The 21,116-nt window shown below is 43.0% G+C and overlaps 1 protein-coding gene across 1 annotated transcript in view; it reads right to left on the reverse strand.

The window, feature by feature from the left end:
• Positions 1-2,248: 2,248 nt before the first annotated feature.
• Positions 2,249-21,116, reverse strand: part of GFPT1 (glutamine--fructose-6-phosphate transaminase 1) — a 52,750-nt gene continuing 33,882 nt past the window's right edge. Inside the window, exons 13-19 of the mRNA XM_084765252.1 lie at positions 19,967-20,087; positions 19,273-19,430; positions 12,255-12,369; positions 8,722-8,849; positions 7,805-7,972; positions 7,053-7,214; positions 2,249-6,375 (exon numbers count right to left, since the gene is read on the reverse strand). Coding sequence (XP_084621378.1) covers positions 6,331-6,375; positions 7,053-7,214; positions 7,805-7,972; positions 8,722-8,849; positions 12,255-12,369; positions 19,273-19,430; positions 19,967-20,087 — 897 coding nt within the window. The 3' untranslated portion in view covers positions 2,249-6,330. The remainder of the gene's footprint in view (positions 6,376-7,052; positions 7,215-7,804; positions 7,973-8,721; positions 8,850-12,254; positions 12,370-19,272; positions 19,431-19,966; positions 20,088-21,116) is intronic.

Below are 21,116 nucleotides of genomic sequence, written 5' to 3' on the forward strand. Positions count from 1 at the left end.
CAGGACTGGGCTTGTCAACATCCTGTCGTGGAGGGAGAAGGTACTCACGGGACACCACCCTACCCTTAAGGATTTATATGATTTATATGAAGAGAGAACAGACATTTCTCTGGTGGTGTAGCCACTGGTAAGGGCCCATGTGTATTTACAAACCCTTGCTTGTGCTCCTATAAACAACTCTAATGAAACTAAGTCACAAAAAGACTAGAAAGTAGAAGAAGCTAGTTGAGAAAAGAGGAAGAGATACTGGTATGTGAGAAAGGGCAAGAGATACTGTGTGTGGGGGGGAGTATGGAACCATTATTGTCTATAACTTATAATACACACCATTAAAAAATATCTTGGGGGGCTGTAGAGATGGCTCAGCCACTAACAGCACTTGCTGCTCTTCTAGAGGACCAGTGTTCAGTTTCTAACGCCCACATCAGGCCACTCACACCTGCCTGTAACTCCCAGCTCTGGGGAATCGGATCCCCTCTCTTCTGGTCTCTGACAGAATTCCCAGGTGAACCTTGGCATCTGAGGCAAAGGGTTAACACAGAGTGCACGGGGACACGCACCCTGTGCAACCTGTGCGCCCTGCGGTCTTGGGACTGCTTTGTTTTGCTCATAGTGACAGAATGGCTACCTCACACCTTACATACTCACTTCCTGGAAGCAGGAGAGGGCAAGCAGCTCACAGCTCAACGGCTTCTGGTGACTTCAGCAGGTGCAGTGTTAGTAAACTGGAAACAAAGAGAGACTAATTTACCTTGAGACCAGTGAGGAATCTGCCGCTGGGGCATCCTGTCACCAGGCAGCTTAAGAACCACCCTGTTCTCAGCACCACCTCAGAGAAAGTGGATTTTAAAAAATTTTTTAATTATATTTCTTTTTTTACATATACATTTATATTATTACACATAAATATAATAAACTACATACAGCAAGAAGGAACATGAAATAATCAGGAATTATATACATGCTACATTCATAGTGTTTTGGCTATTTGCATTTGGCAGCCTTAAAGAAAACATCTTTCCTATCTTGGTGAGTCTAAAATTCTGAATGTAAATCAGTATCTATTATATCTCACCTCTATCAACTTAAAACAGCTATCTAGACCTAAAAGCATCTTAACCCCTAAAGAACTAAGCCTAATTGTAAAACTAAACTATCTGGGCTTCAACCTCATCAGAGACTTGAGGAGGAATAAAACTTAATTACCTAAAAAACAAGAAGTACAGGTTAGCAGCTTCCAAAATGAGAAAATGACAGTTTGCTGACTGAACAGTCACCCAAAATTCTCCATAACGTTGGAGCATCATCCTCAGCCTTCTGGCCCAGTATATATGACATATTTGTGAGACAGGAACTACTGAGGACCTTCTTACCCTGTCTTAGCAGAGTTTGGCTGTCGACTCTGCCTGTACCCAAGCTTGCCCATTTTCAGGCAGAATTCTGTCTGTGCCTGAAACGAGGACATTTTGTTCAGTGGCTGGTTTGCCACATTTGAAGCCGTCTCTATAAGGAGGTTCTTTGATGCTCATCATCTTCTGTGAGGTAGGCTGGGTGTTGCCAGGAGTTAACCTGTCTTGTACTTTCCCGGCTCTAGTAAGAGCCCAGCAGAACCAACACTCAATTGAAGCAAATTTAAAGAAACTGAGTTTTATATCAAAACCATGGTGAGGCTAAAGGGTCCATGATCCCTGGAGCTCTAGAAAGGGCATCCTGTCTCTGCCAGGCCAGGTATGACCACAGCTCTCGCCTCACGCTCCCTGCCCCTGCAGCTACCAATGCACTTTAAATGTCCCGGTCACTGTGTGTTCAATAAACCTGCTAAGAATTATTTTTTAAAAACATTAAGTGTCGAGGCCAGCCTGATCTACAAGGCTACACAGAGAAACCCTTCTCAAAAAAAAAAAAAAAAAAAAAAAAGTAAAGTGCTATGAGAAAGTGGTACCAGAGTTTTATCCAGTGATTCTTCATAAAACTACTGGGAAGCTGGGGTCCAGACATGTGGCTCTGGACATTCATACAATCATTTATTTTTTTAAAGCAACAGAAATGAAACATCAGCAATGTTACTAACAATGAAAGTAAAACCCTGACTAGATTCTTGCTTAACACACCACTAATTTTAAAATGCTACATGTATGTGTGTGTTTCAAATACTGATAAATCCTTCAAAATGAAACACTAGGACTGTGACCGAAGGTGTGAGTCAGCCCGGCATGCCCTCCCCAAAAAGGAAAAGAAAACACACAGCAAGGTTTTAGGTAATTTATTCACAGTTCCGGTGCAGTCACTGGATTTAACAGGACACAAGGATGAAATAACCATCTGGCTCAGAAAACTAAACATTCATTTAAAAGAATACAAAGTCAAGACAGAGCAATGATTATTCTAACCCCCCCCCCAATCCCACAGAAGTATAATTTAAACAAATATCAAAACTTTTATTAATGGAAAAACACATTCAACAGAAAAAAACCTTCAAAAAGTTACAGGACCATTTCTACAGCCACTCTGGAAACCAGTACAGAAGGCAGGGTGCTGTGAGAGCTTCCTAAGATGTCCTCAGCAGCCTTTATAGCATCACTATCAAGCCAGTGTGAACCTGCGGTTAACACAGCCGAACTCAACAGTCTTGCTTAACTATGGACACTACTACTCAAAGCCAATGTTGCTACTTTTATTATTTGTCACATCCCAAATCTGAAGATAAGTTTAAATTCATCAAGCTATGAAGATACTGAAATGCTTAGTAACAGTCTTTAAATACAGTAAGACCAACTATGTTAAAACTTTTAAATCTGAAAGTAAACAAAGCCATGTGAAATCTGTCTCCAAGCTTAAAATACTAGAACTGTTACACAACTCACTAAACACATGGATATGGTAAACCAAAACAACTTTATCATTCTTTTCCTTTTCTTTGGCCTTCCCAAATTCAATGTGAATTATAAATTCTTTTTTTAAATAAACACTTTCCAATGACATTGTGCTTTTTTTTTTTTTTAGAAAAATCTTACCAGTTATAGTATATAATAAACAGGTAACCTTGGTTTCTTTTATTGCTCTAGAATATCCTAATTATAAAAAAAGATAAAAGACTAACCCCCAAAGACTGAAAGTGTGTTTGTTAAAGACCAGCTAGTTTCCTTCTCTAAAGAAGGACAAAAATGATGTCAGAGGAATATTACAAGGGACCATAAACGGACTCCTTTCCTCCCATCTTCAGAACTACACAGGTAAGAGCCCTGGATTCAAAGGGATATGACGGCATTGCCTCGCACAGAGAAGCTGGTGTTAGCCTCCTGCACAGTACCCTGTGACAACCCTCTGAGGAGCAGGGACGCACAGCTGAGTGTCATATTATTAACCGCTGTTCTTTATAGTACCATAGATACACGTTACCATGGACAGACAACTGCTTATCAACACGTTCTAAAGTGTGGACCATTGTAAACCCATTCACAGCACTCGGCTCCTCAGCCCAGCTCCACCTTTCCACCCTCCCACTGGTGCCTCACAAGAACAGGTCCACTGGGGACAGTCAGACCTGCTCTGAGGACGTAGCTCTGCTGCCCAGCACAACAACCTGCTCATAGCAGGTGCTCACACACACCTGCTGACAGTCACAGGCTAAGAGTCAACAGTGTACTTTTTATAACCTTTTCACTCTTGTGGCAAAGATTTTCTTTTTAAAAGCTGACTTCAAAGTAATAACCATTAATTAGGCCATGTGTCAGGTGCCTCACAGTCGTCCTTGCCTAGAGAGCACTCCTAAGTAAGGGTGTATGTGTGAACTTAAACTTTCAAACACACTATATAAAAGAATTTTAGCTGGGTAGTGGTGGCACAGACCCTTGATGCCAGCACTGGGGAGGTAGAGGCAGGTGGATCTCTTTGTAAGGCCCAGCCTGGTCTATAGAGCAAGTTCTAGGACAGCCAGGGCTGCATGGAGAAGTCCTGTCTTAAAAAAACCAAAGCAGGGGAAATAAAGAACTTTAATAGAAAGCCTCCTTTTGCATGGTATTTTTGTTTTGAGAAATTAATTTCCATATCCTGTATTTTACCGTTTTTAGCTGGGCCCACTCACTCACCCAGTGGTTTGCCTCACTAAAATATCTGGGCATTAATTAACTTAAAGCCTGGCATGTTGGCGCATGCCTGTAATCCCAGCACTCTGGGAGGCAAAGGCAGGTGATATCTGTGAGTTCAAGGACAGCCTGGTCCACAAAGCCAGCCCAGGACAGCCAAGGCTACAGAGAGAAAATCTGTCTGGGGCGGGGGGCAGGAAGAATTAATAAAAGAATTTAGGGCAGAAAGTAAAATGGGACAGAGAGGAGAATATTTGTTTAGAAAATACTCCTCCGGTCTTCACTTGGGCTTCTGACTGTTTGGTTTAGGGTTTATTCTAGCCTCGAGTGTGTATGGGAGGGAAACCGGTGAACAGGTGCAGAGGCAGAGCCGGACAGAGGAGTTCTGACGTTCCATCACACGGAGGGTGGTCAGCAAAACTGAGCTGGGTAGTTAGGTAGGAAGAGCTGCATCAGGACTCTGGGTCAGTGACTGAGGTGACGATGACCTGTGAACACTGCGCTGCTTCATAATGCCTCAGCGTACCAACGTCAGCCTGTGCTCCAGAGCAACACAAGAAATACAAAAACCAAACCAAAACCAAACCACACAAGCATGAGCAGCAGTGCAACTACATCAGACATAAAGATGGCACCACACATACCAAACTAAGAATTAGAACAAAGAAATATAACTACAGCGGCTACATGGGTGTAAACTGTAGCTCTGTCTGTCTTACGTTTTTAAAAGTAAGGTTTCCAGTCTCCCTGAATGAGTGAAACCTTCCAAAATGCCTAAAATTACACAAACTCTCTCTTCAACCCTCTCCACAAGAAGCTTGCACTTCGATCATAGTTTTAACTGCTTACTGTCAAGTTCAAACACACAGCAAGAGCTACCAACTCCATGCACTTTCATGATGTAAACGTAAAAGCTTTTGAAGGAAATGGCCTGCATAAACACATCTTCCTACAGCCCACACAACCCTACAGCCCAAAGAGCTCTGTGAATTACTCTGCACATTTTTGGGGTGTCAAGCTAATATTCTATTTTAGATATTTTATTCAAATCGTCACTTCCATTTCTGACACAATCAGCTGAAGACATGTCAGTATCACTTATGTATATTGCATTCAGTCCTAATCAGGAGTCAAAACAATGCAGAGGAAAACATCTGGAAAGCAACCCTAAATCTGATGTCATTCCACAGTGCAAAGTATGTGATGTTCTAAGCCTAACCTACCACAAACACTGAAGGTCAAATGACCAGGCGAAGTGTGCAAAGCTCCCAAGCAATTAAAAAGAACTTCCAAACTGGCACCAAAGGGATGCAGCAAGGCAGGGAAGGAAGCTAAACTTACCTGCAGGAAATTCTTCCTCGGACAAAGCTGAAGAAAGAACTGAGTATGCCAGTATCAATCTGAGATGCTTGCTAGCAACTCTAGGCTAAGATTTCAATGGCAATCAGTATTTCTTTTTTAATTAAGCTCTCCAGTTACAAGGAAATGCCAACTACTCTTAGGAGATGAAGGAACAAGAAGTCGGATGCCCCGTGCCCTATCTTCAAATGTCCAGTCACATGTCAGTATCTAAAGCAGGTCAGCTTTGCAGTGCCACAAAACTCCGCACTTGAACTTCTAGTCAAGTGTCACTGTAACACACTGCTCCCTGTGTTCCAGCTACAGAGATGGCAGCCAGGTCTGAATTAATTTAACTACACTTAGATACAAATCTCATCAAGTTTTTAGGTGTACAGTTTGACTTAAAAACAAAACGGAAACAAGCTTTAAGCTTCGAGATAAACCACAGCATCCTCTGTTTATAAACGACACAGCAAAGCCTCCAAGGATGTCCAGGCACTCCACACACTGGCTTTTGACTTGGACTATCCCAACTGAATGCACTGGTCTTTTATCAGTCTGACTGAATCAAGTCATGCTAAAGCAAACAACAGGGAGCTCAAACACTCAGCAGTCCTCCTTGCCTGAAGTGGAGGACCTGGAAATTCATTATCCAGTTCTTTAAACAAACTATAGCTAAAATCTCTCTGATTTTAGATTCAGATCTAAATTCTATTAATCAAACTTCCCCATGTATTATTGAAAGTGAGGCAATTGCACAAAAAATCATTAGTTGAGTGGGATAATTATAACTGATAAATAAGAATTTACTAAAAAAGGCTTTTAGGAGGCAATATTTTAAATCAAAAATTTAAATACAAAAGGTGTCTTGTGTTGCTTAACTGTCTTAAGCTTCAGGTTTCCTTTACTCTACTGTTACAGATTTGGCAAGATTCCGTGGGAAATCAACCTGCAAAATAAAAAAGAACTTTATTAGAAAATATAACTACATAATTGATCTTGGAAAGTGACTGAAAAGCGATGGAAGAAAGGTGCTAACACACACGGGGGGAGCTCCCTTGGTCCCTCTATGGCAGCGGCCCTGTCTGGGGACCCTGGAAACACAACCAGGTATTTTGATTCTCACAACAGCAAGAGGACTAAGAGCACTGCAAGTCTTACAGCCCTTACTGTGGGACAGATCCAAACAATATAGACTTCCCACCCCAAAATACCAATCACTGCCTGGTAAGAAAACAGCCCCACCCCAGGGCGTGTCAGGCTTGGAGTGAATGCCAAGCTCTCTTCAAGTCCTACATGTAAACTAGGAACTGGCTGCAAAAAAAACAGCAGGTGATTAACATAAACCAGATAGATTTTTCTTAAGTTGGGAGGGCCTAGTGAGATGATGCAGTAAGCAAAGGTGCTTGCTACAAAACCTGAGTTCACTACTTAGGACCCACAAGGTAAAAAGAGAGAACCAACTCCTGCAAGTTGTCCCCCCCCCCCACACCTTCGCCCATGAACTGTTACACAAACAAACAAATGTTTAAAAAAAAAAAGTTGGGAGAAGCCAATAACATCCTGGGTACCAAAATATACCCAAGTCAAAAGCCATTCCCAAGTTCAACAGAGGTGGTCACTCACATCGTAGCCTCTCAGCACAGCCAGATGGAAAGCCAGCAACTGTAAGGGGATCACACTGAGAATGCCCTGCAGGCAGTCCACTGAGTGGGGCACCTTGATTGTCCTTTTTGTGTTCTTAATGGTCTCGGTATCCTCCTTATCACAGATCACAACTGGGCGCCCCTAGGAAGAAACCCACATGCAGACAGTCACCAGGAAGTAGATGCCGGGCAACAGGTGGGCAAATGCTCAGACTGTGGATTTACACAGGCACAAACAGGTTTTGTGGACCCAGCAGATCTTTCAGAAGTTTACACAAGACATAAACGTCAAGCTTAGTACTTCCTTAGTCTGCCTTTGAAGTTCAAGTTTATTTCCAGTACATTGTGCTTAGGGAGACGTATCTTCTGGAATTATAACATAAACCAGCTGATTGAGGTGAGGGCTATCAGCCACAGCACTCATGATATTAGTGTAAACCCTAAACATTAGGGTTTCTTTCTAAGTAAATAATAATGTTAAGGTAAAAGGAGAAAGCATTGTTCTAACTGACAGGAGAAAGAATCTGGAGACTAGGGCCTAGTTTTGATTTGGTTCTTCTAGTCTGAGAGCTGATTATGAGAGAGATGGCACCTGACCATCAACACCAAGGGTCTGGCTCCCCATACATAAGAGCCAAGTACAGGAGTTGACAAGTGAGCGTGTTCTGTAGTTGTCTACCGGATAAAATAACCCACTCACATCTCTAGGTGCCCGCCCAGCACCGGACCTACCTGCCGTGCAACCACTTGCTGCAGAGCGTTCTGGCACTTGGCGTAAGTGTGGTCTCGCATGATGATCATGATGACAGGCATCAACTTGTCCACCAAGGCCAGAGGGCCATGCTTTAGCTCACCAGCAAGGATGCCTTCAGAGTGCATGTACGTAATCTCCTTGATTTTCTAGCATGAAAGAACAGGCAAGCCTTTAGCTCACTTTCCAACACTCCGCTTTTAAGGATGCAAAGCATCTGACATGGTTAGTCTACCGAGAAGAATTAAAGGGCTGCTGACTGGTAACCACAGCTATCAGGTTAACAGACCAGAACACCAACGAGCAGTGTTGGAGCTCCACAGGTGTATTCTTAGGACTTCAGACATCAAGAGCAGTCACGCTGCTCTGCAAACACTCGTCCACTCGCCTTATATTTTACCTCCTGAATCTCAGCCTTGTTCATACTTCAGTAGATGTACACCCAACTTAAACTGCTAACCCCGAGTTATCCTGTAAACACTCTTCTTGGCTTTCACTTCTGAATTAATTCCGTGCCATGTTCTTAGGTAAATAAACCACAACGAACACACACAGAGGCATCTTACCCACTCTACCTACTTCAGTTCTCTTATTCTATAAGTATGTAAGGGGGTCGGCAAGATAACTCGGCAGGTAAGGGTGCATGCCACCACCGAGGCTGGCAATCCGAGTTCACTGCCCAGGGTTCGAAGGGTGGAAGGAGACAACTGTGGCACACCACCTCCCACCCACTCCCATGACAGAAGGGCACATACACACTAAAGAAATGAAAGGCAAGGCTCGGTGAGACAGTGGCTGCCTGCTCTGTGTTAAATCCCCAGCCCTCATAATAAATAGAAGTGTATGCTCCCTGTCCGAAGTCATCAGAGGAAAATCGACTCTAAGTGAGGAAACGCACCAGGGCTCCTTCAAGACATGTAGCGTAGTGATAGCCTCGTCCCATGATCAGGACTGACTTCTGGTGGTAAAGTTCTGTCGCCAGCTTCTGGATTTCATCATCCATGCTCAACACTTCCTTAATCAGGTCTGTGAAGATAAAGATTAGCCCAGTCTATGAGAATGAGCAATACACCCAACTGAGAAAGCAGCAACAGTATATTGGTAGCGAACAACAAAATGACCAGTGTTTCCTTTCTTCTGTGCTTTATCAGTAGGAAATGCTCTTAACACATGGAGGCAAAACCAGAAAAGATCTTATTAACTCTGCAACTACAAACCACAGCTTCAAGAGTAAGATGAGAATTTCATCCATTGTTCCCTCCGTTACAAATCTAATGTACAGAAAATAAAATAAAAAGCCTTTGTTTGGACTTCCAAGTAGGATGGTGGGCCAGAAGCTAGCTGCCTCCTGTGACACAGTCAGGGAGAAGTTAGAAATAAAGGGGGGCGGGGAGAACTGACTCAAGGGACCTGTGGTGCTGTAGGGTGCTTGTTTGCTTGCTTCGTATGCACACAGGCTTGGGTTCACTCGACATAACTGCATAAAACTGGGCACAGTAGAGAACACCTGCAATCCACGTGCTCAGGAGGGAGGGCAGGGGGATCAAGAGTTCAAAGTCACCCTCTCTTCCACACTGAGTAAAAGTCCACCTAGGCCGTGAGACTCAGTCTCAGAAATCAAAACAAAACACAACACCCACTGTTACAAAGAGAGAGAGGCAGATCTTCTAAACACAAAGAATCAGAAGAGCCACCAGGCAAAACAGAAGCAAACGGAGCGTGGAGCACAGCTCTCTGGCCCGTGGCTCCCAGGCTGGGAGAAGGGAAACAAGTTTCATCCAAGAGGTGAGCCAGACATCCCTGACAAGAGACGGGAAGGCCTACCACAGGACAAACTGGAGCCCGCAAGGCCCCCAGTCAGGCCCTAGTGTGCAGACAGTGATTCCTACAGCAGATGGGCCCGCAACACGGTTCCGTGCTGTCATTCTCTATGGCTCAGAGAGCAGCGGCAGACGCCATCTTAGGAAAAAACTCTACCTAGAACTGAGCTAACCAGGCCTGGAGAAACAGACTATTGGCTAAGGGCACTGGATGCTCTCTCAGAGGACCCGGGTTCAATTCCCAGCACCCACAGGCAGCTCATTATAGGCAGTCTTGGCTACTTTGTTTTTCCCCATCCTTTATTCTCCTGATTTCGCCCCCTAACACTAGATAGGAGAGAAAGGATAGAGAGGAGAGTGGAATTAGGAAAATCCCTGAATCTGATTCTTTCCTTCTGTTTCTTCTTTGACCATGACACTAACAAACCACAACCAGCCTGCCTAAACGACCACCAACCACACCTATCAGGGCGCTAGGATTATATTCCAAATGTCACATGATCACAGAAACTATATGCAACTGGCAAAACCACACCTCAGTTAGAGCATGAGACAAATCACAGACTGTGGACAGTCTGAAGCAGCCCTATATCCCACACCTGAGATTAAAACTATAACACATTTTTATAATATTTCTGTGTTTTTAAAGAAACCAAAATTCCAAAACTGTCACTAAAGCTCATGACAATCTGTAATTCCAGTTCCAGGAGATCTGATGTCTTCTGGCATCTAAAAGGTACCTGCATGCACATGGTGCACTGATGTACATACAGGAAAAAAACCTATACACATAATTAAATTTAAAGACTGAACTACTCTGGGTCTAAGTACAGAGAACAATCACATGCCAGGGAGCCGGAGTTCAACTTGCCCCACACCGGCTGAGAGGCAGCAGTGGGAGGCAGCTGGAGAGCGTGGGGCTAGACTCTTGACAAGACAAAATTCCAGGCAGCAGGAGGCTGAGTCCAGGCAGTGAAGTGTCTGCGAAAAGGTAGCACTGTTTAGCTGACCTCATTAGCTGTAAATAACTCTGATGTTAATAGGCTGTGGCCAGCTCTGCTGTTCACTCCTACAGAGGCAGGAACTTTGAAGCTGTAGCATTCTCAGCCTGTGGGCTATGACCCCCCTTTCACAGAGGTCACCTAAGACCATTAGGAAAGACAGATATTTGCATTACAATTCGTAACAGTAGCAAAGTTACAGTTATGAAATAGCAATGAAAATAATTGTATGGTTGGGGGCACCACAGCATGGGAACTGTATTGAAAGGATACAGCATTAGGAAGGTTGAGAAGCACTGTTCTCCGGGAAAAAAAAAAAAAAGAAAAAGAAAAAAGAAAGAAAAAAAAAAGCACAAAAGACTCCAGCTATCCAAAGCCATCCTAAGCAGAGAGAGTACTGTAGGGGGCTTCACAGCACCCAATCTCACACTGCACTGCAGACTGACAGTGACCAACACACGGCACAGACTTAAACCCAACGTGTACAGCAACAGAACAGAGGACTCAGAAATAGACCACATGGCTGCAGCCAACATTGCTAACAAAAAGGTCAAGAAAATACACTCGAGAAAAATCACCTCTGAAGAAAAATTACCTCTTTAAGAAACATATTGGGAGAACTAAATATTGACATATAAATAAAATTAGATCCATTATTTATCACCCTGAAGAAAAGCCTACTCAAAATAAACCAAAGACTATATCTTGGATATGAAACTCTGAAATTACTAGAGAAAAGCATATTGTGAGAATATCTCAATATACTGCCATAAGCAAAGGCAAGGACTTCCTCAAAAGGACCCCGCTAATGCAGAGAATGACCACACGTGTAATCCCTGTTGCTGCAGCTTTGCACATGCAGTATGGCAGCTGGGAGGTTTACGTGGGGTGTGATTACTGCTAGTTAAAACCACTTCTACACAACAAAGAAAACAATGAGCAGGGTGAAGAAACAGCCTCCACAGTGAGTCTTTGCCACCTGTGACCCAGCAGATCCCTATTTACAGTCAGAGAGCAGCCCAGAGCTGGGATGCAGCCTGTCTAGCGTGTGCACAGCCCAGGCTGAGTCCCCAGCACTGCATAGAGCAGGCATGACGACACACCTGTGATCTCAGCACTTAGAGGGAGAAGCAGGGAGAGCACAAGGTCAAGATCATCCTCAGTCATGGAGCTAAGTTTGAGACTTAGCTATGTGAGACCCCATCTCGCCAAAAAAAAAAGAAAAAAAAAAGAAGAAGAAGAAAGAAGAAGAAGAAGAAGAAGAAGAAGGAGGAGGAAGAAGAAGAAGAAGAAGAAGAAGAAGAAGAAGAAGAAGAAGAAGAAGAAGAAGAAGAAAGAAGAAAGGAATGAAGGAAAGAAAGAAAGGAAGGAAGGAAGGAAGGCAGGCAGGCATGGTGGCACACGCCTGTAATGCCAGCACTCGGGGGTCACTGTGAGTTCAAGGCCAGCCTGCTCTACAAAGAGAGTCCAGGACAGCCAGAGCTACACAGCGAAACTGTGTCTTGAAAAATTAAAATACAAAAAACAAAGAAAGAAAAGAAAGAAACATTATTTTCTGTGCTAAGAAAAAATTATATTTTAAACCCATTAAAAATATGAGCATCTCACACCTGGCAGCCGCTTCAGCCCAAGCATGATCTCTTTGCGCCTCTCTTGCATGGAGATCCTGTCGTCACACATCATGAGGGCAAACATCACAAGGGACACGAACTGGCTGGTGTAAGCCTGAAACACCACAGGAAACAGAAGAATTAGCTCCAGGTGAAGCTTAAGAACTTAGAAACTTTAACAAAAAATGGACATCAAACCGTAATCCTTTCACAGTGCACACTGCCCATCTCTAGGAACAGCCCGTGAGCTGGCCTGCCTCAGTCCTTGGGACTCTATCTCTATTTTAATTACGAAGTGCTTGACTCTTGTTCTCAGGCCCACACGGCCTCACAAAACACTTATGAGAAGGAAGGAAAGGGGGAAAGCCCGAAGGAAGGCACGGCTAGCCTGAGTGTGCCTATCCCAGCAAAGCAAAAGACAGGTCCAGGGCTCCTGGAACTACAGATCGTTGAATAGCTATAAACACCTTCAACCTTTGCCTACTAGCTCTTCCTCATTTTCACTTTTTCCTACTTGATACCCTAGGAGCATATACAGGGCGAAGAGGTCTCCTTCAGTCACAGTCATAGGGGAGGGGAGTAGGGAGAAAGCGGGAGGGAGGGAGGAATGGGATGGGCTAACAATAGAGATGTAATATGAATAAATGAATAAAATATATATTTAAAAAAAATAGGGTCATACTCCATTACCCTGGGCTGGATTCACAGTAATCCTCCTACCTCCAAGTACAAAAAGTGGAAGCGAGAGCTACCACACTTAGCTCATTTTCACTTTGTGTTTGAGTTTATGGGAAGAGGGCACCTTGAGGAAAGGTTTACCTCTGTGTATATGTGAGGCCGGAGGTCACCTCAGGTGTTCCTCAGGAGCTGCCTGCATGGTCCTCACTGGGACCTGGGGCTCATTGGTTATTCTATCTGGGGACATCAAGCCCCAGGGAGGCAGCTAGTGCCATTTCCCCAGTGCTGAGATGACAAGCACACTCCACCAGGCCCAGCTGCTAAAGTTGGTGTTAGGAATTGAACTCAGATCCTCCTGTTGACTGCCTAGTGCCGTCCTGACAGAGCCATCCCCCGCATAGATCCTTGCTCTTACTTTTTTTAACAAATAAAAAATTCAGTAAGTCTAAATATGTGTAAGAACCTGCAATGACATATTTGTAACTTATACATTTACTTATTTGTGTGTGTGTGTGTGTGTGTGTGAGAGAGAGAGAGAGAGAGAGAGAGAGAGAGAGAGAGAGAGAGAGAGAGAGAGAGAGAGAGAGAGAGAGAGGAACTAGCCCTCCTTCCTTAAGGACTCCCATTAAGGCCAAAGTCTAGAAAAAGTCAGCCTACCCAGTCCTCCCTTAAGGACCCCATTAAGGCCAAAGCATGTAAATTTCTAGAGGGTCCAGCTTGAACCAAAGACAGACAGCTATCAGATCACTGTGTATGTGTAGCAGGGATAGGAAAAACCCTGAAGAGTCCAACTTGACTCAAGGACAACCAGCTGTGTTTAAAAATTTCGACTAACCCTCCCCAACTAAAAAAGTTCCTAAACGTCCCTGTGACTGCTTCAACCAATCTTTTCCATAGGTCAACTTGCCCCTCCACCCATTATCCAACCACAAAACACCAAGGCTTGTAACTCTCTGCTTACAGCTTTTCTGCCCAAATGCCAACCAGTCACATACTGTAAAACTCATTTCTTTGTCTAAAACCTATAAAAGGCCCATGCCTCTGCTTCTCGGGGTCTGCAGCTTGAAAGAGCTGGGCAGACCCCGTCGCATGGGCTCAATTAATTCCTATGTGTTTGTATCAACAACAGACTCCGTCTTTTAGTGGGGACTCCAGGAATAGACTAAAGATCTCTCTGGAGGTCTCAGTCTTACAGTGTGTGTGTGTGTGTGTGTGTGTGTGTGTGTGTGTGTGTGTGCGCGCGCGCGCTACTGAGCATAAATGAAGAGCAAAGGACAACCTCTAGGAGTCAGTTCCAAACAATCAAACTTAGGCCATCAGGCTTGGCAGCCTGTTCCTTTATTCACTTGGCTACCTTGCTGGCCCCAGTTTTTCTTTTTTTTTTAAGTATGAAAAAAATCTATTTTCAATAAAAAAAAGAAAGCTAATTATTAAGCTGAGTGCACACATGGTGGTACACACCTATAATCCCAAGACTTATGAGGCAGGGCCAAGGCTAGCCTGAGTGAGACAAATGAGATCCTGTTTCAAAAATTATTCAGTTAAAAAAAATAGGCACGAGTGGTAGAAATCTAGTATTTTATAATGTTCTATAATGCTTATTACCCTTAACACCTAAGCACCTTCCTTGTTTAGTGGTGTGAAAGAACTTTGAGCTGTTTTCCCCCATAGCCTCAGATGCCCTATATGCTGAGGGTTCAAGAACTTACTCATGAGAATTAGCTCAGACACAGAAAACACCAGTACACTTCCTGACCAGACACACCAAAGCACGCTGGCAGAAACCTGCACTGAAAGACATTTCTTTTACTATGAATACAGTGTGACTCTTGCAGTTACAGATGCTACAAGCTGCTTTCTTGTCAGCTGTATGTGAACACAAGATGCCCGTTTGTCACATCTTGTCAAAAAGTCAGAATTATCTTTTAGACAAATGACTACCATTTTGACATTCTTTAAATATTTATTTGGAGTTGGGCCACACAGGCTTGTCCTGACAGGCATGTGAGAGTCAGAGGACACCTTGTGGGAGTCAGTTCTTTCTTCTACTGAGCCAACTTGCACTCACCCCGTTTAAGACATTGTCTCCCTATTGCTAAGCTGATCCCCAAACTTGAGGGCTCAAGTGACCCCACCTGCAGCACCCCAGCAGCTGAGCCCGCAGGTGCATGCCGCCAAACAGCCACCGCTCAGCTTCAGTCCAAGGAAATTAAGATTTCTCTTCATGTGTGTTAGCTATCTCATATTCTGTCTTCTGACAATTTTATTATTCATGGTTTTCTTTTTCTCTTTCTTTCCTCTTTTCTTTTCCTTTCCTTCCTTCCTTGTTTTTTGTTTGGTTTTGTTTTTTCAAGACAGGGTCTCTCTGTGTAGCCTTGGCTGTCCAGAACTCACTTTATAGACCAGGCTGGCCTCAAACTCACAGTGATCCACCTGCCTCTGCCTACCTGAGTGCTGGGATTAAAGGCGTGAGTCACCACAATGGCTTTGTTGTTGTTTTTGTTTTTGGGGAGGGGTGTGTGACAGAGTTTCTCCATGTGGCCCTGGATGTCCTGGAACTTTCTCTGTAGAGCAGGTTAGCCTTAATTTCTGAGATCTGCATGCCTCTGCCTCCCTGGTGCTGGAATTAAGGGTGTGTGCCACATGCCCGGCTGACTATTATTTCAAAGGAAGCTTGCATGTTTTAGGCCTTTGAAGCTTTTAATTAATTTTCAGTACTAACTTGTTAGGCATGCTGAGCTGTGCACAGGTCAGTTCCTAGCACTCTTCCCTGAATCAACTCCTCACTGACTGTGCTCCTGTCGTGCTGAGGAGACACCTGAGACCCTGGCAGCTCTGCCGGAGCCTCCACAGCTACCTGTGCCACCGCATCCCCCAGCAGACTGAAGTGTGCACATAGCCCCTGCCCCCTACCACAGAGCCCCGTTCTACATTCCAGGGCTGAACCCCCTCTTGTCACTGTGGGTCGCAGAGAATCACCAACAGGGCAAACGGCGGCCAGTATCTTGGTCTCCTTAGATTGAAAGGCTGTTTCAGATCCATTTTTATCTGGTAACAAGGACTCTGTCGCTCCTCCAGACTACCACTAAACTGCTCCTCTACCAGTGCGTGTGGATCCCAGTCACCAGTCTTCATCTCCTCAGTACATAGCAAGACGCTCATGACGATAAAAATAAGCTACCTCTCACACTTACAGTCTACTGAGAGCTGAAAAAAATTATTGGCCAGAAAATGATGACTGAACTTTTCAACTTGATTTTCTTTGTATTCAGCCAAAAGCAAAATTACTTGGACACATTTTAAAAAAGAAAAAAATACCCTAAGTCAGCAGTGTGGTTAAGATTTTAAACACCTGCAATAACAAAAACTGCAAACTCTGCACACAGACACCATCAATTCCTAAAGAAACACCACATTATCTATGGTCTGATATTATGTGAAAGTCAGTAACAGCCCTCTAAACCAACCATTTTTCCAGAGTTAGAAACTTGCATACAGTCGCTGAGCCAGTGATGGGGAGCAATGATCAACTTCTGTGACTACTTAGAACATAAAAACTCACATTTACCATTCAGTAATAATCTGTAATAAATATCCCAAAGCTTATCTTATAAAACTCCAAGCCAAGAGTATCTAAGACAGTTGAAAACAAAATTACTTTGAAATCCAAGAAAAATGAAACTATGTTATATTGCCATAATTATTAAAAATGTTTATATTGGCTTATTTAGAGGGCGTGGAGGTCAGAAGACAACTTACAGTCAGTCAGTTCTCCCCTCCCCTCCCAGGCTCTGGGAGGCAAGCCCAAGCATCAGGCTCGGCTGACGCTGGTAGTGGGTATCTTTACCTGCTGAGCCATCTTGCCAATATTCACTCTTACTAAAACTGACCGTCTTTAAAGAAACCACATAGAGTGAAGAGATGTTTGCTTCTTTATCCGAGATGTAAGCAGCACTGGGGAACTGCGTGAAGAGCACCTGAGACGTCTCTGCACTGGAGCTACGCGCTAAGGCTTGGTCCCCAGGCGGCACTCCTGGTAAGGCCTCCTCCTCTTGGAGGGAGCTGGTCTAGGGAGGAGTGCCTTGGTTACCTATGGCAATGAGACCATCTCTGCTTCCTGGCTCATTCCTGTCACCATGATGTGACAGCCTTGCCAGAGGGAGGCACAAAACAATGGGACTATCTAACTTTAGACCTGAAACTCCAGCTATGAACCAACATAAACCTTGTTCAAAAGTAGCTGCCTCAGGTATTTTGTTATTACAATGTGAAGCTGACTGACAGAACTCTGCAACTTCCTATAAATCTGTTGTTTACGTTTTTAAAAATTTAATTTAATTCACTTTAAAAGAAAGAACTCCTGATACTATTAACAACATGAACAAGCTTCAGAGGCCTCATGCTAAGTGAAAGCCAGTTACAGAAGGCATATCATAAAACTCACTCAGGAAAAGTACCTGGAAAATGGCACAGTTCCTAAACAAAAGCAGCAGCTATGAGCATGAGGCTAAAGGATGAGGTAGGCACTGATTGGCTAGGGCACCAAGGAACAAACGCTGTTGTGTGAGCAAGTCTCCTAAACTTATGTGGTCAGTGCTGCACAACCAAGTTCACCACAGGACAGGGCAAACTTCACAGAGCTGTAGAAAAAGATTAATGGCGGCGGAAAAATGGGTGTTAGGCCGTCATAACTACTACATGCATGCGAACCTCCATAATAAAATGATGGAGGAAAATTAAAGTTCTCATCGGGTAAAGAATTAAGAGTTCTTTAAGTATTTCCCTTCAATTCATCACCCTATATCCTTACACCATGCTCAAGCGCACTGGTTTGCCATGTGCTGTGGATAAGGAGCCGTGTGTTCCCACACTGGTCAGAGCTGTCAATCATGCACAGAATGGGTCCTGAGAACAGCATCGTACAATGTTTCAATCACCATGTGAGAAAAATCCACATTTCATCTATGTGCAAATTATAGTAATAACAAGGCTCTCAATTAAAACAAAGACAAACAACTTGGGGTTTTAAACACAAGAATCTAGCTTTCTGTAAGAGCACTGAGGGTAGAAGCCTAAACCACTGACATGTGTCATATCATAGAATCACATAAAATATTAATATTACCAGAAAAGCAGATTCATTGAAATTTCAAAGTCATAAAAAGTAACATATTTGTTAATCTTTTATCTCAATACACTTGCAAAGAGTTTGATATTTCTTATATTTATTCATATCTCAACTTCAGAGAGCAAAGCAGCTTTATACACCTTTAAAACAAAAGTATTCTTAAGCTTCAACAGATGCACTATCTAAGTAGAAACAGACACTGTCATATAATGTCTACTTTTGAAAGCTAAAAAAAATGCTTTATTTATTTGACTGTGTGGGGAGGGAGATGTGTGCATTTGTGAGTGTACATACATGAATCCACACATGTACAAAGGTGAGCAGGCCATCGGTGTCCTGCTGTCACTCCTGCCTTACTCCTTGAGACATAGTCGCTACTGAGTCTGGAGCTAAGCTGGTGGCTAGCAAGCTCCAGGATGCTCCCGTCTCCACACACACACCCACAACCACAGCAAAGGTCACAGGCAGGCATGGCCAGGCTTTTTACATGGGTGCAAGGGGCTTGAACTCAGGTCTCCAGCTTATACAGCAGCATTCTGAAATGACATCTCCCCAGCTCTCAATCAACTCTTTTTTTTTTTTTAAGATTTATTTATTTATTATTATGTATACAATGCTCTGCCTGCATGTACACCCGCAGGCCAGAAGAGGGCATCAGATCACATTATAGATGGCTGTGAGCCACCATGTGGTTGCTGGGGACTGAACTCAAGACCTCTGGAGGAGCAGTCAGTGCTCTTTACCTCTGAGCCATCTCTCCAGCTCCCAGCTCTTTCTTTTAATTGTCAATTCTACCAAGTATATTCCTGATTATAAAATTTCAAAAGTGGGGTCACATTATGACATAGTTAAGGAAACTAGGAATATATATACATATATATATATATATATATATATATATATATATATTTTTTTTTTTTTAAACATCAATAATTATTTGGATTAAACTGCATCTTTAACTTGCTGCTTTTCTAATCCCAATACACCAGGTAACAGGAAGGTGTTAGGATGTATACACCCATTGTGCTGAGGGAGTGGACTGTGAGTGATGAACAGAAAAAACTAACGGAGATCTTGTCCGAAGACTTTTAAACATTTGTCCTTGTCAAGCTGTAAGGAAAAGAGCCTATTAACTGGCCCACAGATCACAACCACCACATACTCACCAACAGTATGGCTAAGTAACTTCTATGGAAGAAAGCAAGGATTTACCTTTGTACTGGCCACACCAATCTCAGGACCAGCGTTAATATGAACCCCACAATCTGTCTCCCTTGATATGGAGCTGCCGACTGTATTTGTGATCCCCACGGTTAGGGCTCCCCTCTCCTTACAGTAGCGAAGGCCCATCAGGGTGTCAGCTGTCTCACCTGTGCAAAATGGACAGAAATGACACACAGCGCAGTTTCAGGGGATGTGGTTCTTACATGAAAAGGCGACTGGCCACACTTTCAGTGTTCTCACTTGCTTTAAATAAAGCATGAGGCTTGCTCTTACTAAATTTACAAGATCTAGCCAGCTAATCCTAGTGGGTCAGGCAGATGACTGAGTTGGAGGCCAGCCTGGTCTACCTCGCAAGTTCAGGCCAGCCAAGGCTACACAGGGAGAGCCCATCTCAAACCACAATAAGAACCATACATTTACAAGATGTAGGCTTTCTAGGATCTCTTTTTGTTTCTTTCCTGAAAATTAAGCTCTTTAAGTTATTTTAAATTAAGCAATTTAAGTTAAAATGTTGCTCATTTTTACTAAGTCATAAAGAATGCATTAGTGTGACTAAAGCCAGTCTGTATTTACCAGGTCATCTGAAATACAAGTTTAAGTATCAGTTCTTATAAAATATGCTAGGAATTATAGGAATGACTTCAAATGACTTTTTTCTCCTTCAAGTCTAAAATGAACACACCTGATTGACTAATAAAAAAGCAAACATCATCCCGAAAGACTGGAGTGTTTCTATCCAAGAAGTCACTGGCGAGCTCCACCATCACCGGCAACTCTGTCAGTTCTTCCAGGACCTGACGGGTCTACAAAGAAGAGAACACAATCCGCATTCAGGCATGCTTTTTCATTGAACTTCTTTGCTCTTAACATACAGTGTCTACTTTTCTGATTGTAAAATTAGCACACAGACTAGAGGTGTATCTCAGTGGTAAGCACTTGCCTAGCATGCACAAGGCCTTGGGTCCCAACCCCAGCACTGACACAAGAAAAACAAGGCATAAATTTGGAAAACATTAAATAATACAAATTAAAGGACGAAATTAAAAGTATTCAGCATCCCCCTACTCAAGAGATAAGCATTGCTAACTCTTTAGTACAAGTTTTTAGAACAATCCATATGTTCTATGTAAGGCTAGACTGGTCTGGACCTCACTATGTAGTCCAAGCTGGCCTCAAATTTGCAGTAAGGCTCCTGTCTCAGCTCCCTGAGTGCTGGGACTACAAGTGTGAGTCATAATTTCAAGCGCATGCAAACATTCTTATAAGCAAATATATACACGAGTATGAAACATTTTGAGCAGAAAAAGCACTATTCTGAGTCAATTTGTATGTGATCACTAATTCTCTAATTCCAAATATTTAAAATTAAACATAACTTTTTTAACATAACTTTTTAATATTGCAATTAGTAAACTTTTGAACACTTTAAAAAATGTACTATATTTATAAAACTATTTCAAAAAGTGAATACATTTTAGAAGTTCTGTTTAAGGCAGCTCATTCTTTTCAACTTGGAGCACTAGAGCATGGTGTGAAAGAGAAGAAAGCAATACACTTCTGTTTCAAGGGAAACTCGGTCCTTTTACTGAAGCTCATTGTCATTAAGTTCTAAACGTTAGGAAATTACAAACGGGCTCGAAAGATGGCTTAGAGGTTAAGAGCACTGGCTGCTCTTTCAGAGGTCCTGAGTTCAACTCCCAGCAACCACATGGTAGCTTATAAACCATCTATAATAAGATTTAGTATGTGCAGGCAGAACACTGTATAAATAACAAATCATTTTTTAAGAAGAAAGAAAGGAAAGAAGAAAGTTAGTTATAAACAACAGAACA

The sequence above is a fragment of the Acomys minous genome (assembly GCF_964271855.1).
Source record: "Acomys minous genome assembly, chromosome: 17".
NCBI classification, from domain to species: Eukaryota; Metazoa; Chordata; class Mammalia; order Rodentia; family Muridae; genus Acomys; species Acomys minous.